At 35.4% G+C, this 15053-nt stretch overlaps 1 protein-coding gene across 1 annotated transcript in view; it reads right to left on the bottom strand.

Annotated features, from left to right (window-relative positions):
- LOC105624095 (insulin gene enhancer protein ISL-1) overlaps window positions 1–13817 on the bottom strand; it is a 39073-nt gene extending 25256 nt beyond the window's left edge. The window contains exon 1 of the mRNA XM_012205455.1: window positions 13703–13817. Coding sequence (XP_012060845.1) covers window positions 13703–13817 — 115 coding nt within the window. The remainder of the gene's footprint in view (window positions 1–13702) is intronic.
- Window positions 13818–15053: the final 1236 nt, after the last annotated feature.

The following is a 15053-nucleotide window of genomic DNA, read 5'->3' as shown; positions in this document are numbered from 1 at the left end:
CTTCTCTCTCTCTCTCTCTCTCTCTCTCTCTCTCTCTCTCTCTCTCTTTCCCTCTCTCATTCTAAAAGCCATTAATTTTTCGTCATCGTTCGTTCCCAGCAAGCCGATTATTGGTACGGATCACGTTGCGTTGACATTAATGAGTAATAATGAGCCAGGCGACAGATTACGATTGTAATTTGCAATTCATACTTAAAACTTCCACGTGATATGACAGGAATAATAATTATTATCCAATTATGGTGGATGGATATCCTTCGGATGGAAGGTTAATCCCCCGTTAATGTTGCAATCATATGACGCGTTGATATAACTGTATTAGCGCACATCATGCCATCGAGTCTTAATCGCAATCAATGCAATTTTGTACAGTTTAAGCTTGTACAATTTAAGCTCTTTCTAGAATGTCGACTTCGTATCTCGAGTTTCATTTATTCGATATAAAACGATATCAAATGTCAATACAAAATGGAAATGTATAAGAAAAGTTTTGCTGAAGTCTAAAAGTATCTAAAAAAAGGTACATACACAGATATGAAAATAATTTTATTGAACTATCAAAATAATTAGAGACACTCAATCTGTCTCAGTCTGATTGCTAGAATATTAAATTTTATTTTTGCTGCTCATTATTTTAATAATGCCTTAAGTAACATCTTAAAATGCTAATACGGTTCTCTGATTGGTTCATAACATTTTAAGATTCTACTTAAGACGGTCTTAAATATAAGATCTGACTATGAATATCGGCTTATGTTTGAATTTCCTATATAATTATTCTGATATCCATTATTTTCAAATCCAATATCTATTATTTTCAAATCTGTATCTAACTTTTTTAATATTTCAGCAAAATTGTTCTTTTCTTTTATATCTATTTATGAATGAGTGTACTTTTATTCGTTTATTTTTAATATTTATAAATATACCTTTAAATATGGAAATTTGAAGGTGCAGCATTGTGCGGGTTTTGTGTAGTTCAAAGAAATGCGAGACGTACCCGCGTGATGCCTTTTTTAGTGTTGACCGTCGAGAGTGCCCAGAAAAAGTTAAAAGCGTATCAACGGTACGGTTCACGCCAGCCGAGCCGAGATATAATTTATTCACGGGAGAAGTGCATGGCGAAGTCACGTCGATAAAGACAGGGAGAATGTGCTGCCTGGCCCTCGTCACGATTGATCGGTGGCAAAACTCGATCTCTGGAACACGCCGAAGGATAATAATGTCATGCGGCAAGGTGGTCCTCCCCCTTCTCCACATCACCGTCCCTCGTTCCTCTCTTGTAGATAAAAGAGAGCTACGACTGCAATGATTTTGGATCGGCTCGCTACTGACCGAATGTGGGTGGCGGGTCATTCTCTCCAGTCAGTTGTAGGTCACATATTTTGTGTTAGTGAACGCCAGTGATATTTTTTTTACAAAAGATATAATATCGCTAAACACGATATCGTCATCTATTTATGTGACGACATCGCATTTAACTTCGAATACTGTATCAAGTACTGTCAAGGGCTATATTTACCATTTTTTTTCATTTTTATCATTTTTAATCTCTAAATTCGACTCGTTAAAATGCATCTTTTAGAATGTAAAATATACATATTTGACATTTCAACATTTGACGTGCAAATTATATTTAGTATCATAAACTTTAATTCGGTATTACTGCATCGCTTAAAATCATTAATTTATATATATAAATATATAAAAAGATATAACGTTATTTGTTTATATATAACATTTACTCTGAAATGTTACTCGCAACGAACAACGTCGACAATAAAATCTACGTTCATTTAAAATGCAAGAAATCGCCGATATGCAATTCAGAGTTTTCAAGCTCGTTATTTTCAGGCAGAGAGAAGAAAACATTAAAAAGAAATGTGGAGATTGCTCTATGGGACAAGGAAAAGAAAAATAAGAAAAAGGAAGATGTAGATAGATGCGACAAAGAAATGTAAGATGTTGAAGTAGAGGAAGACGAAGAAGGAAAGGATGAAGAGAGAAGAAGGGGAAAAGAAGAGAGAAAAAGCAAGAGAGAGAGAGAGAGAGAGAGAGAAGAGAGAAAGAGAGAGAAAGAGAAGAGGAACAAGGAGATATCTTAGAGTAGCTTGCTACTACGAAGGAAAGAAGGAGGGAAGCGGCGCCGGGGTTTGTGTCGAGGATGTCTGGTTGGCAGTTCAGAGGCGCCGACCCGGTGTCCCACGGCGTTCGTTTGGTATTTCATTAACACCTCCGCTAATTATTTCCCTTTTTTTACCGGCCAGTTCGTAGCGGAATCAGGGAATGCACCTTACAAGCTCACTCGGAGCAGCCTCCTCTCGCGCTTCTCGATCTGCTTTTCGTGCAGCTGGCCGCCCAAGATACGCGCGTACAAGCCGGCGAATGTATGCACGGACACGCATGCACGCACTCGCGTAAGTGCGTACACTCGACTGTATTTAGCGGCGAGAAAAAGGAAGAAGAAAGTACGGAGTGAAGTACGGGAGAAGTAACATGCAAATTTGCGAGCGGTATCACGTCGGCAGAAATGCAGAAATCGTTTCGCAATGTCTGATCGAGTAAATATGGGCAACCCGCATCTGTCTCTTCATGGACGCATAGTCTATAAAAATGATAAGAAGATATTATTGGATAATTCGATATCGGATGTTCGGATACAAAAATACGATTTAAATCTCATCGACTGTTGTGCAAAAAGTTTATTGCCGCCAATCTTCTGTCAAGGTTAACATACGTTTCACTTGATGCTCACAACGCTTGGAATCATTTCATCCTTATTGTTTATCAAATGTTAAACAAGGACAAATAGAGATAATACTCGCATGTTGTGAACACAAAATGGAACGCATCCCAAGACAATCAAGAAACTAGTTAGTCGACGAATGAAGTTCGTGAATAAATTGGGAAAGGTGTAAGGCCCGCAAAATACATGCTTCACACGAAGCCTCGAGAAAGAGATCTGCCTGAGTTACCAGAATAACGACCGTCCTAATCGTCTAGAATTCAACGCGAGACCTCGCTGGCGACGTTCGGCTGGAGATGACAAGCGCGTTGGACCAAACGCAACATCCTCGGCGCCGATACGCGGATACCGCGCAGTCGACACTAAATTTAGGGCGTACGTTTAAATGAACGAAAAGGCCAATCCTCAGATATCCCCCGTTGAAATTTATGTAGGTGTTGGCCGTGGCTTTTATCAGTCCGGCCAGCATTCCTGCGCGTCCACCCGGCGCCCCGACGTCGCCGCCGAGCAGGTTCTAATTCGTGCGACTCCGAGTCGGTCGCATCTCATCCCTCTCCTGTTGTTCCGGTGATCCACCCTGCATCCGATATGGCATAGGAATCGCACGAGACAACGCAATGATTTATCTTCATAAATTTTCCTCACGCTTGATACGCATGTGCTGTACACCGTCTGCAAAGCGGTGATAATGCGGATAACCGAAAGATCTATCCATGCAGGCATTTCCATCTTTCAGAATTTCGAATTTAATCTCGATGGAGTTTCCCTTGTTCGTCCTCGATGTTAATTAATGCTATACGAAAATAACGATTTTGCTGAAGTATTTAAAAATTTAGCTAGATAGATACAGATTAAAAAATAAACATAATTAGATAATTCAGATAATATTTAGATAATATAATTTAGATAATTTAGATTATATTGGAAACTAGTTGCTGAAAGTCAAAACATAACATTATCATCTTGCTTGAGTGTTCTATGTAATTATTTTGACGGTGCAACATGTTATTTTCATATTTGTATCTGGTCTAATTTTTTTATATTTCAACGAAGCTGTTCTTTTCGAGCAGATTCTGTTCTACACAAACAATTAATATGATCTCAGTGAAGACTAATTTTTGTATCGCACTTTCTCGTCGAATTTTTCTTCTCATTTAACTTCTAAAGCTCTGTGTAAGAAAAGTCTCTATTGTGTTTTGTTAAATAATTTAATAAAAATATCTGATTTCTCTTTTATCGATTTATCGAGAAACACAAGGAAAGAATTAAATATTTTCATCTGTGTAAAATTTATACATGTAAATATGAACTAGCGAGAAAAAAACATGAGAAAATATAATCTCTTCTAGTTTTTGCAAAGAAACTTAATTAATCAAATTCTTTTTATGAATTACACACGATCGTTTTAATAAACAAACGTCTTGTCATAAAAATATATATTATAACGAAAAATAATATTTAGCGGTCTAAAGATGATAACAGAATAATTATTATCCCAATGATAGTTTTCCCTCGCGAAGGTGCAAAATATATAAAGACCTTTTACAAGCAACGAAAAATTCTCCAAGGAATCCTTTCGTCAAACATCACCGGCACTTTATGGCCGTCCTACCGTACAAATTTTTGCCTCGCTAAAAACTGATGAAACGGACGCGTGCCTCGCAGGCTTAGGTAAACAGACAGACGATGCCTGTCTGCGTTCCTTGCTGTCCGAGAAACTTGCATGTTATATGTTCATCGCGCGACAAGTGCACGTATCGAGGTGTGTGACCATAAAATATACTCGGATGACCACCCGTAGCAAAGCCCGTTGCGATTTCTCCGAGAGGAAAAATCGTCCGGGCGAGATTAAGAACGACGATAAATCGGACATACCGTACCGCGTCCGAGCGACGATTACACTTCTTTATAAGCGACCCGAGCGCGATAAGCCTTCTCGAACCACAGCGGCAGTGGTCCTTCTCGTTAGAGGGGTCTAACGGGAAGCACAGGACCCCACGTCCGATACTACGATGTTGTAAATCGGAGACCGGAGACTTGGAGGGTCTGGCGCCGGGCGCCGACTACAGCCCGACTCGAACATCGGTCCAAGCCGATCCGGTCCGGGCCTTCTGGACTTTTTCGTAGCTAGAACAACGACCAAATGGCCCGTAAACAGCCGTGACCATAAACCATAGCACGCGAACATATTTTTGCGTGGCAATCGCGTGGCATATTACTTCCTGTAAACCGATATTGAATCTTCTATATATAAACGATCAGACCCTACATATTATCGATGTTCGTATCCTTACGATACAAATAGCGACAACGTGATTCATTTCAGATCGGTTTTTTATCAACTTAGAACTTTTTCAACGCGATAAAATTATAGTGGCACATAGAAAAAATAAGTAAGTAGTATAAAGCAAATCAACATTTTTTTTGTTTGCTACTGTTTTATATTTTTGCTTTCCTCGATTGGCCAAGTTGTTTACTATTTACGTTTTACTTAAGTTTTTTTTACACAGAAAGAACGGTTTTTTGCTGAAGCACCTAAAAATTTAGCTAGATAATTTCCTTGGACCGTAAAAATAATTATGCAAAACACTTAAGCGTTGATAACAATGCCGCAAAAAGTTTTAACGTTCTAACAACCAGTTTGAGCGTCCTACATGATTATTTTAATGGTCCAGACAAAATTATTTTCAGACCTATATCTAACTAATTTTTAAAAATATTTTTGCAAAACCGTTTTTTTTTATATATGCCGCACTGGAAAAAAGAGTCTAATTGAATCAAATCAAAATTTTCTAATTGAATCTGTTATTACATTGAAAAAAAATTTCTAAATTTAAGTACAATATTATAATAATATTTTCTTGAACAATATTAAGCGAACATTTCTTTACTGCAAATATTTATTCAAATATTTATTCAAAAAAAGAAAATAAATAATATATATTTAATAAATATTTATTTGCAATAAGAAAATGTTTACTTAGTACTATTCAAGAAAATATTAGATTTAGGAATTTTTTTCACTATTATATAATTTTAGCTGAGAGAATTGATATGATCAGAATTTTCTGGTTCTTTTATTTTCAATCAGAAATTTTTCTCCTTGTCAATACGTGCCACTAGCATAACTTGACCCTTATCATCAATATTGGAACCTTTTTTTTATCTCTATTCGTTTCCGCCATTTCATTTCGCGATTATCATCATGGTCTTTAGATCGTCATTATTTGTACTATTTTAGCATTGAGGTTAGAACTCTTCAAAATTACGTGGTTTCGAGATGCGTCACGCGACGACAAATACCGATGTCGAGATCCTTATCGTGTCGATCGACCGGTTAATCAATCGACTGCGCGATAAGCCGCGAAATGTTATCAGACGTCTTGTTCGGTACGCCTGCGACGCTTTTTTCTCACTGAGCGGCATGTCTTTGATCCACGGGATACACTGATTTTTCGTTGTACACGCTTCGCAAAGAATCTCTCCGATCATCGATAACTCTGTGTACCGAATGATTGCGTTCCTTCCGTCCAAAGCTTGGAACGTCCGGATAACTTCTTCGAGAATCGCGGCATCATCAGGACATCATTGTCGATTTTTCATCGATAACAAATCAGATATAATTCCGTACGATTGCCTTCCTGCCGATTTCTGATTCCTCTCTTTAAACCTGCTGTAGATTTAAATATTTATATTAAATATTTAAATAAATTTATATTAAATAAAAGTGCAATAAATAAATATTTAACTCAACAGTTTTATATATAAATATAAACATTTTTGCGCCGCTTTGGATATAGAATACAAGAATACACTTCGTTTTTCCAATATTTTTCCAAAGCTTTTTCCGTTGCTTATAACTTTATATTTTGTTAATAAAGGTATGCGTTCGCTTGGTTTATATGTTCATTTTTATGAAAGTTATAAGCAATCAAATTAGATTGGGTATGCTTTATCCAAATATGTCCTTCAAGTTAATCATGAACAGTTTTCATGTATCTACTTATTATTTTATATTTTATTCTATAAATACATTCGGATTGGTTTCGTTGTTTCCAACATGTCAATGGAAAGAGGATTGATAAGAAAATATAAGTAATTTTTGTCCCCAACAGAGAGAGAAGGAGAGAAAGAAAGATAGAGAGAAGAGAGGGAGGAGAAGGGGGAAGACGCAGAAATTCGCGTCTAGACACTGATATATGTCTACGCGCTTCGATAGAAAAGGCCCCGCATCTAATTCAATTGCAGGCCGCCGTTCCGCAAACACTCATGATAATTCAATCAAGCCTACCCTATGACGTTATATCCACTTTCCGCCGCCCCTGCCGAGCCTAACCCCGTACGATGGCACCGCGGCAGAGGGTGGAAACGGCTCGTAATCTCCGTATGAGAACATCTGCACTCTAATCGGCTGATGATTTCCACCGAAGCCGATTCCCCGCTTCTTAACGCGCACGCGTCTCTCCTCTCACGCGTATGAAATAAATCGTTCGTTGATATTGAGCATTCGCGAGGCAAACAATCGGGATTAGCGGGATACTAGTTGAAAGCTGGATCTTTATTTCGCAGTTGATAACAGCGGCAAACTGATTTTCCGTCCGACAGACACTAAAGTTGTCGTGGGCAGTTGTCATTTTGAGAAACATTGTACAAAAGTGGTTTTTGAATTTTAAAAGATTATTAACATATTCACGATTGTATTATACACTAATACCGCACACGATTTTTATATGAGGAAATGTACCTTGAAGGTATTTAGTTATTAACGAAGATATCAACAAATTTTTATGAAAATTTTTTAGCAGAAAAAATGAAAACTATAACTCATAATTCAGTATGGAATTTAATTTTAATTTTAAAATAATTTATGCATGAGAGCGAAGATAAGATATGATAAAATAAAAAACTAAAAAATATTTATTGAATTACAAAGATGAATCTAAGAAAAGAGTTACCTTAAATGATATTTTGATATGTAGTTAAATAAAACTATAATTTAAAATATATAAATTAAAATTATGGAATATTTATTTCTCTTTAAAAGAGAAAATAAATAAAGTAACGTGCTTTTATTTTATAAAATATTAATATAGCAGAATTTTTGATTTTGAATTAATTATATTCATCTTATATGAATCTTAAAAAAAAACTTATGAAATAAGTGTAAATTAACATGCAAGTAAATTCATTGCCACCTGTCATAAATAAAAGATGTAGTTTCTACGTTACAAAATTTAATCCGCAAAAAGACAGTACTACGTTTTCAGTTGCGAATATGTTAAGTTTATTATGAATTAAATCCCATCCTTTTTTTTATGATACATAAATTTTTTATAATACATTAATATTCATCTTAAAAATTCTTAAAATTTACGAAATTGTTTTATACTAACTCACAAATTTAAATATTTTTGAGTTTGTTAAAAAATTTAAATCTTCGAAACAAAAAATTTACATCTTCCAAATATCCTATCTCAGATATTTTCAGGCATAGATATCTGTGATCTGATTAGAATGTTCATTGTTTTCCGATTGTATGCCTCATCAAAAGAAAAATAATCAGATAAACAAAATTGTAGAACGTTGCTGCGTCACTTGTTTACTCTAATTACGTATAGTTGCTTTTGCGACTTACATGAAATTATAAATCGGCTGTACGCAAATGTAAGTGCGCGTTTAGACAATGAAAAAAAAAAAAGAAAGACATAAAGAAGGATATTTTTAAATATTTAAATAAACGTCGCGGGACAGAATTGTGTGCGTCAGCGAGCTCAAGAATCTCAGCGTTAATGTCGCAGTTTTCCATATACAGAATATTGATACCGCGTAACTCTGTTTCAGAATCTAATCATGCAAATGTATGAGTCGTTAATTAAAACCGACGCAAACTGTATCTCGCCGCAGGACTTGGCAGGGAAGGAGGTGGAAGAGACGAGTTTTTGCATTCTCGACCGTCACCGCGGTAAGTAATACGAGTAAATTTTTCTCGGTTTTCTCGATATTTTATTATGTTCATTATATATTATCTACTTTATTTATTACATTTATTATATGGCATGACGTTTACAAGAAAAAACATTGTTCATTTATGTTTAGAAAGTAAATTGTTTGTGACAGTAAATTATTCGCATGAAGTAGAAAATATTTTTCGTTCTTCTCTAAAAGACTTTGATATAATTACTCTCTTCCGTGTTTTGATTATCGGAAGCGATTATCAAAATGTTGGAAATGGAATACTTGTAGAAAAATTGGCTGATTAAGAGAAGTAATCCTATTTTCGATCTAAGCGGATCTTAGTGCTTAATATAATATTAATATACAAATTTTCATAAATACATTTTTTTTTCAATTGTATTTGCAAAAATTTGTATATTAGTATTATTAAGCATTAAGATCCGCTTTGCCCGAAAATAGGATTATTTGTTTTAATTGATTTATATTTTCATCGGTCTAATCTCGAATTATAAAACTGGCTGAATCTACTTTCGATTGTGTAACTAAATTGAAGAATGTATTATGTATAATCAAGTGGAAAAATTCTTAAAATTTACGAAATTGTATACTAACTCACAAATTTAAATCTTTTTTTAAAATATTTTTGAGTTTGTTAGTAAAAAACTTAGATCTTCGAAACAAAAAATTTAAATCTTCCAACAGAATCTAGCAAATTCACGAAAGTTTCAGTTACAGTGACTGTATTTCTTCGATTAATTACTAAAATTTTGAAATTTCATTTATAATCACCTTGTTAACCAATAATTAAACTCACATTTAGAGTATAAAGTTGAATATTCTTCATACAATATCAAAATCTAATTACCTAACTTATTCATTACTGTGTTGCAAAGATTCATTGAGATGAGTTGAAATATCCATTAAACTTAGCCAGAGACTTTTGTTTGCCGAAGTTTTTTCAAGCATCAAGTGATTAACGAACTATATCTATTCATTGAAAAAGGCATCGAGATGAAATAACACAGATCTCTTTTCGATTTTTCATGTTGCATCGAACATTGGTCTCGTATTGAGATTACACTGCGAACTCGCATTACTACGATCTCACAATTCCGTTAATTTAATTATTCTTTGTTCTCGACGGTGCCTACATCGCGGTCATCGACTTAATTATTCATCCGTCTCATTGAACACATTATCGAATTAATCGCGAGCATAAATTAAAGACCGCGATCGTATCATTGACGCGCTCGTGCGATCGTGCATGCACTCCACCATTCTTTCTCGCGAATAATATAGCGCCGCAATAATTATAAGTGATAAATACAGCTGATATTAATGTTGCTCCCGCGATAATTGCGACTTCGTCGGATCGCACGCTCGCGCGCGCGCGCGAAAAACACGTGTTAAACGCAATACTGTAACATTTAATTACAGAAAATCATCGGCGAATCGTTTCGCGCCGTTGAATATTCCATGTATCCGATTATGAAAATGCGATAACTCGCGTTAATAATAAATGAGCACACGAGCACACGGTTGCACATGGAAAAGGCTCGCCGACTCCTGCGTGAGCGGCATCATTCACTTTATATCGTACAACGGTAAGTTCCCCGGGTTATATAACATAATATCAAACATATTCCCATTCCGAATTTAGTGGTAAGTATTATAAATTTTATATCCAAGATCGAAATCATTGATTTATTGGCGAAATAAAAATTTTGCTTTCTTCTTTTTTTCTATCTCTTCCATATATTTATTGATGTTACATATCTATTCATTTTTTTTTATTTGCAATTCCTTTTTTTTGTAATTTTTCATCATTCTTATATTAGTTTAATTTCTAAATATAGAAGATGCTGGAAACAACGTATATAATCATGAACTATAATTTAATCAAAAGTCATTATCGAGCAAATATAAGTTAAATATCAAATTAATAAGTTGTTATAGTTATTAAATTTAATAACTTATATTTGCTCGGTATTGATATTTGATAAAATTATATAGTTGATTATTACTACGAACTTGAATTCTATTTAACGTATATAATGTTTGCACGCTTGAGGAAATGCTATCTTACAGAGAGAAATTAAAGTGTTTGGTATTTGTGACTACAACTACATGGTAAGATAATTATAGGAGCTTCAGTTTTACAGTTATTACTGCTGTAATGTTAAACGGCTATAATTTTATGGTCGCTTTTGGGGACAACCGTATATTATTTTTATACAGAATTATGAATATAATTGTTATTATATATGACTCTTACAACAATAATAACTACAAAAATGGAGTCCTTAACCATTATTACTTTTCCATGTAATTAAAATCACGAATACTAAATACTTTTCTCTCAATAAATGATATAATAATGAAGTTTGAATACAAAAAGTATAACTTGAATGTAATCGTTGTAATGTGATGACTTTCCTCTGAATGCCAGAATTTGACAATAATTGTTTTTAATTCTATTATTTTGAAATTTAAAATTACGACGTCATCGGATATTTAGAAGAAGCTTTTCCGATAATGTAACAAAGAAATATGTTAAATGATAAAGAATTTCGTGTTCATTGCTGAACGGGTGCCGCGACTTGCTGCGGTAATTTGCATCTTGGATTAACATTATCATTATGCATGCGACGTAACATTAGCATACAGCATGTTGATGAAGATTTTTGGCCACATTAACGAAGAGTATTTCGACATGATGAACAGCGTCGATAACGTATAATGATGGAAATTATATCAAAGTTCTCTTAGACATGTTTTGGCATTTCTATGATCGCTTTTAAGCGGCAAGATAATTAACGATTGATCGATCGCGCATTTCTACAAGCACATTAACAGGTTTCACGTCCGTTACGCTTCCCTTGCCTGTTCTGCTTGTGACCATCATCCTTGATTTATGGTCAATATTACGTCGGAAAATACGAAGGCGATATGCGTCTTTGGTAATGTCCCAAGATTTATTTACCAAGTGCACTTCATTAAGTATAAATTGCTCAAAAAGTATCCGTGGATCAGTGATTTTTTCCTTCTTTCTTCTTTTTTTTTGGCGTATGCTGAGAGCGCAATCTTTTTATGATTCGCAATGCGAGAAGTCGTCACTCATAAATCACGCGGACTTTAACTACCGTCTTATCACGCGACAAAAAGATTTTATTCACCTGCGATGACTAGACACGCGACTTCTCGGTAACTTCAATGCCAACAGAAATGTAATGACGTCACATCGTGAAAGGAGGTCGTTTCGCATTCTTACACACTTACCAAAATATTCAACATGTGTGTAATAATTTGGCTATGGTGTTAGTTTAGCATAGTTTAGCATAGTTTGTGCGTGCAGTTTGCGTTAAACACGAGATACTCAATCTAATCATTCGGGACGTGTATTCGTCGTTGTTCGTATTTGTCGTTGAATCCTCTCTGCGATTTCAAATCTAAGAAATATCTATATTATCCTTTAACAGAAGGTAAGTCATAAAATTGTTGCGTTTTATTATTAAGATTGCATATTTTTGAGAATCACAAACATCAAGAAAATAATAATAAATTTTTTTGAAAATAGAATATATAAATGACAAGATTAAATGTTTGAAGATATTAAAAGTATATATTTTAAAAATATTTTTAAATAATAATTTTTAACTGTATAAATAATTATATACATATCGGATATCTATTATTCGTATTTAATACATTTGTTCTCTGATTTACGCTAACGTAGATAAATAATGAATACGAGAGGATTATTTGGCCATCTAATTACGACATGCGCGCAACGAAGTGATACGTTAAGCTAATTTTCAAGCGATCGAGTTTTTTAAACGTTTAAACAGCGACGATGTAGCAAACTGTGCAAATTGTAGTTAATTGATAGAAAAAAATTACCATTATCGTTAAAAAAAACGGTTTCAATCGAACAAGATTATTTGCAATGTAGAATTAATCGAATCAGTCACGACGAGATTTATTCACTTTCTGAACGAAAATTAAAACGATTCGTTGCACATGTATGCGAGTTTCACGAATAAAGATCGGTGAGATCGAAGGAATGGAAAATATCCTATCTGACCGGCGTGTCTCATTTCATTATTTTTATACTTAGAACGTGTATTATTGTGCACATCTAGTGGTGTCTATCTTGCTTCGTACAGATTTTATTAAGCTTACTTTATGAGGAACATAAAATGGCAATTTGTTTCTACGCGTCGCGAAGCTCCTTTATATATTTTAGTATCATATAAGCCTCTCGGAAGTCAGACTGATCAATTATACATACAATAAGAAATAACAAAAATTGGAATAAAAAAATCGATGTAAATTGATTGCTCCGATATTAATCTAAAATAATACATGTATGTTGATCAAAAGGCATTATTTAATTTGAAGAAATCAACATGATGTAATTCATATAAAAAAGAATGAATACTAAATGTATTCATTCTTTTAATAAAAATAATTCAAATTTGCAAATGTAACATAAAGAAAATTGAATTGTTTGACATTTTTGTAAAATGGCGCTTGCTACAACAATACAAGATTTCAGAACTAATAATAGATTCAATTATATAATAATGTATTCTTAATTTTGCTTCATGGAGAAAATTGAATGATTACGTTCAGCAGAAAAAGCGGTTTTGCAATTATTGTGAGATTCTTTAATATCTTTATACAATTAGATCAGTGAAGAATTCAACAAGAATCATATTAAAACTTGCACATTTGCAAAGCTGCTTTTTCTGCTGAACGTGATCATTTTTACTCAACTTTGTTATTCAAACAATCACTGCAGAAGGTATTCAATCCAAACTGTCAGCTCCGAAAGGATATAATTGCATCAGTTCAATAGACCCACGTCAGGTCTACAGGTTTAAATTTAACGAATTTACAAGTTTCGCTTGTAAATTTGATAATAAGAGGGACATATTTCTTCGCATAATGATATTTCTCTGCGTGAAAAGTAGAGAAAAGAACAGCTCAAATACTCACTCTGCGTGGGATCGGCCGGCTCGTCCTGTATATTGACCGGTGAAATTTTCAGCGATCTCGGAGGGCCCTGAAAGCCGATGGGCCCGGGCCCCCCGGCTGCGCCCACCCGCTGCATCACGCCGGCAGCCCCTATTTCCGCAGCTCTGCCACTCCTGCGCACCTCGCGCGACGGTTTTCGAGCAATCTTGAAGCCTTCGTACGCCGACCACCGGCCGTACTCTTTAAACTCGCGAAACTTCGGCCCAACGTGTCTGCTATCTTCAGAGCGCTACCGAAGCTCACCGGGGGTCGAATCGTCCCCGACACGTACAACACGTTAGATACAAGAGTTTCAGACTTTCCTGCTTTACTATGTCATCGAATTAAAACTCAGTTCTTATGTAATTTAGAAACAGAAAATCACGCGTGTCTCCAGATAAACTTTTCAATGAACTACACAATATCAACGTAATGTAATGATGATCTGTATTATTGATTTCGAAATGGAAAATATTCGAAACATTTATTGGCATCGAATTTCGAAGGCAGTTAAATCAATCTCTACTGAGTGTAATTGGCGCTCCGTCTGTTATTCCGGTTTGTCGCTCGTCCAGTCGTTCAATCCACACCTTCACGACTCCTTGGTTTGTTGAAAGTTTATTCGTAACTTGCTATTTTTTATATTTCCACGACTTCTTGCTTTGTCGAGAGTTCCCTCAGGAGTACCTGGTACTCCTCTCTTTCGCGGTTTTGCCACTTGATTCTCTTGCTCCGATTCTTCTTCGGGATCTCTCGAATCACCACACTTCGACACGCACTCCCTAAATGTCGCGAAACTTATCTTGCGAGTTCGACGAGAGGTTTCTCGTGGTTGTCAGATGTAAATGCGATCATAGACATGATCGATGACTGTACAGAACTGGAACAACATTCCTGATCTCTGCGATCGAATTTGATGTTCTTGCCGGAGTAATTGGCTCCGAAATCGGCTACTTCTGGTCCCTTACCAGAATTTCGACACGACGTTCTCGTCATTCATCAGCAATGCCGGGTGAGAAGTGGCGCAATGTAACGATGAATATTCCGTTACTGAAACCTTTGGAGAGACGAATCGAACGATAACAGACAATGATAAGGGCAAAGGAAAGAAACAATCATTGTAGCAGAAGCTGGACGAGACGTTTGAAGAAAGGTGAAGAGATCAGAGGAAAGAAGGGGACGAAGGGATAAGAGGGGAGGCAGGTGAAAAGAGAAAGAGAAAGGGCAGGCATCAAGAGAAAGACAGATGGAAAGGGAGGGAGTGAAAGAGACAGGGGGGAGAGAGAGAGAGAGAGAGAGAGAGAGAGAGAGAGAGAGAGAGAGAGAGAGAGAG

This window comes from Atta cephalotes, assembly GCF_000143395.1.
Source record: "Atta cephalotes unplaced genomic scaffold scaffold00073, whole genome shotgun sequence".
Taxonomy (NCBI): Eukaryota; Metazoa; Arthropoda; class Insecta; order Hymenoptera; family Formicidae; genus Atta; species Atta cephalotes.
This window is presented reverse-complemented; position numbering and strand designations above follow the sequence as displayed.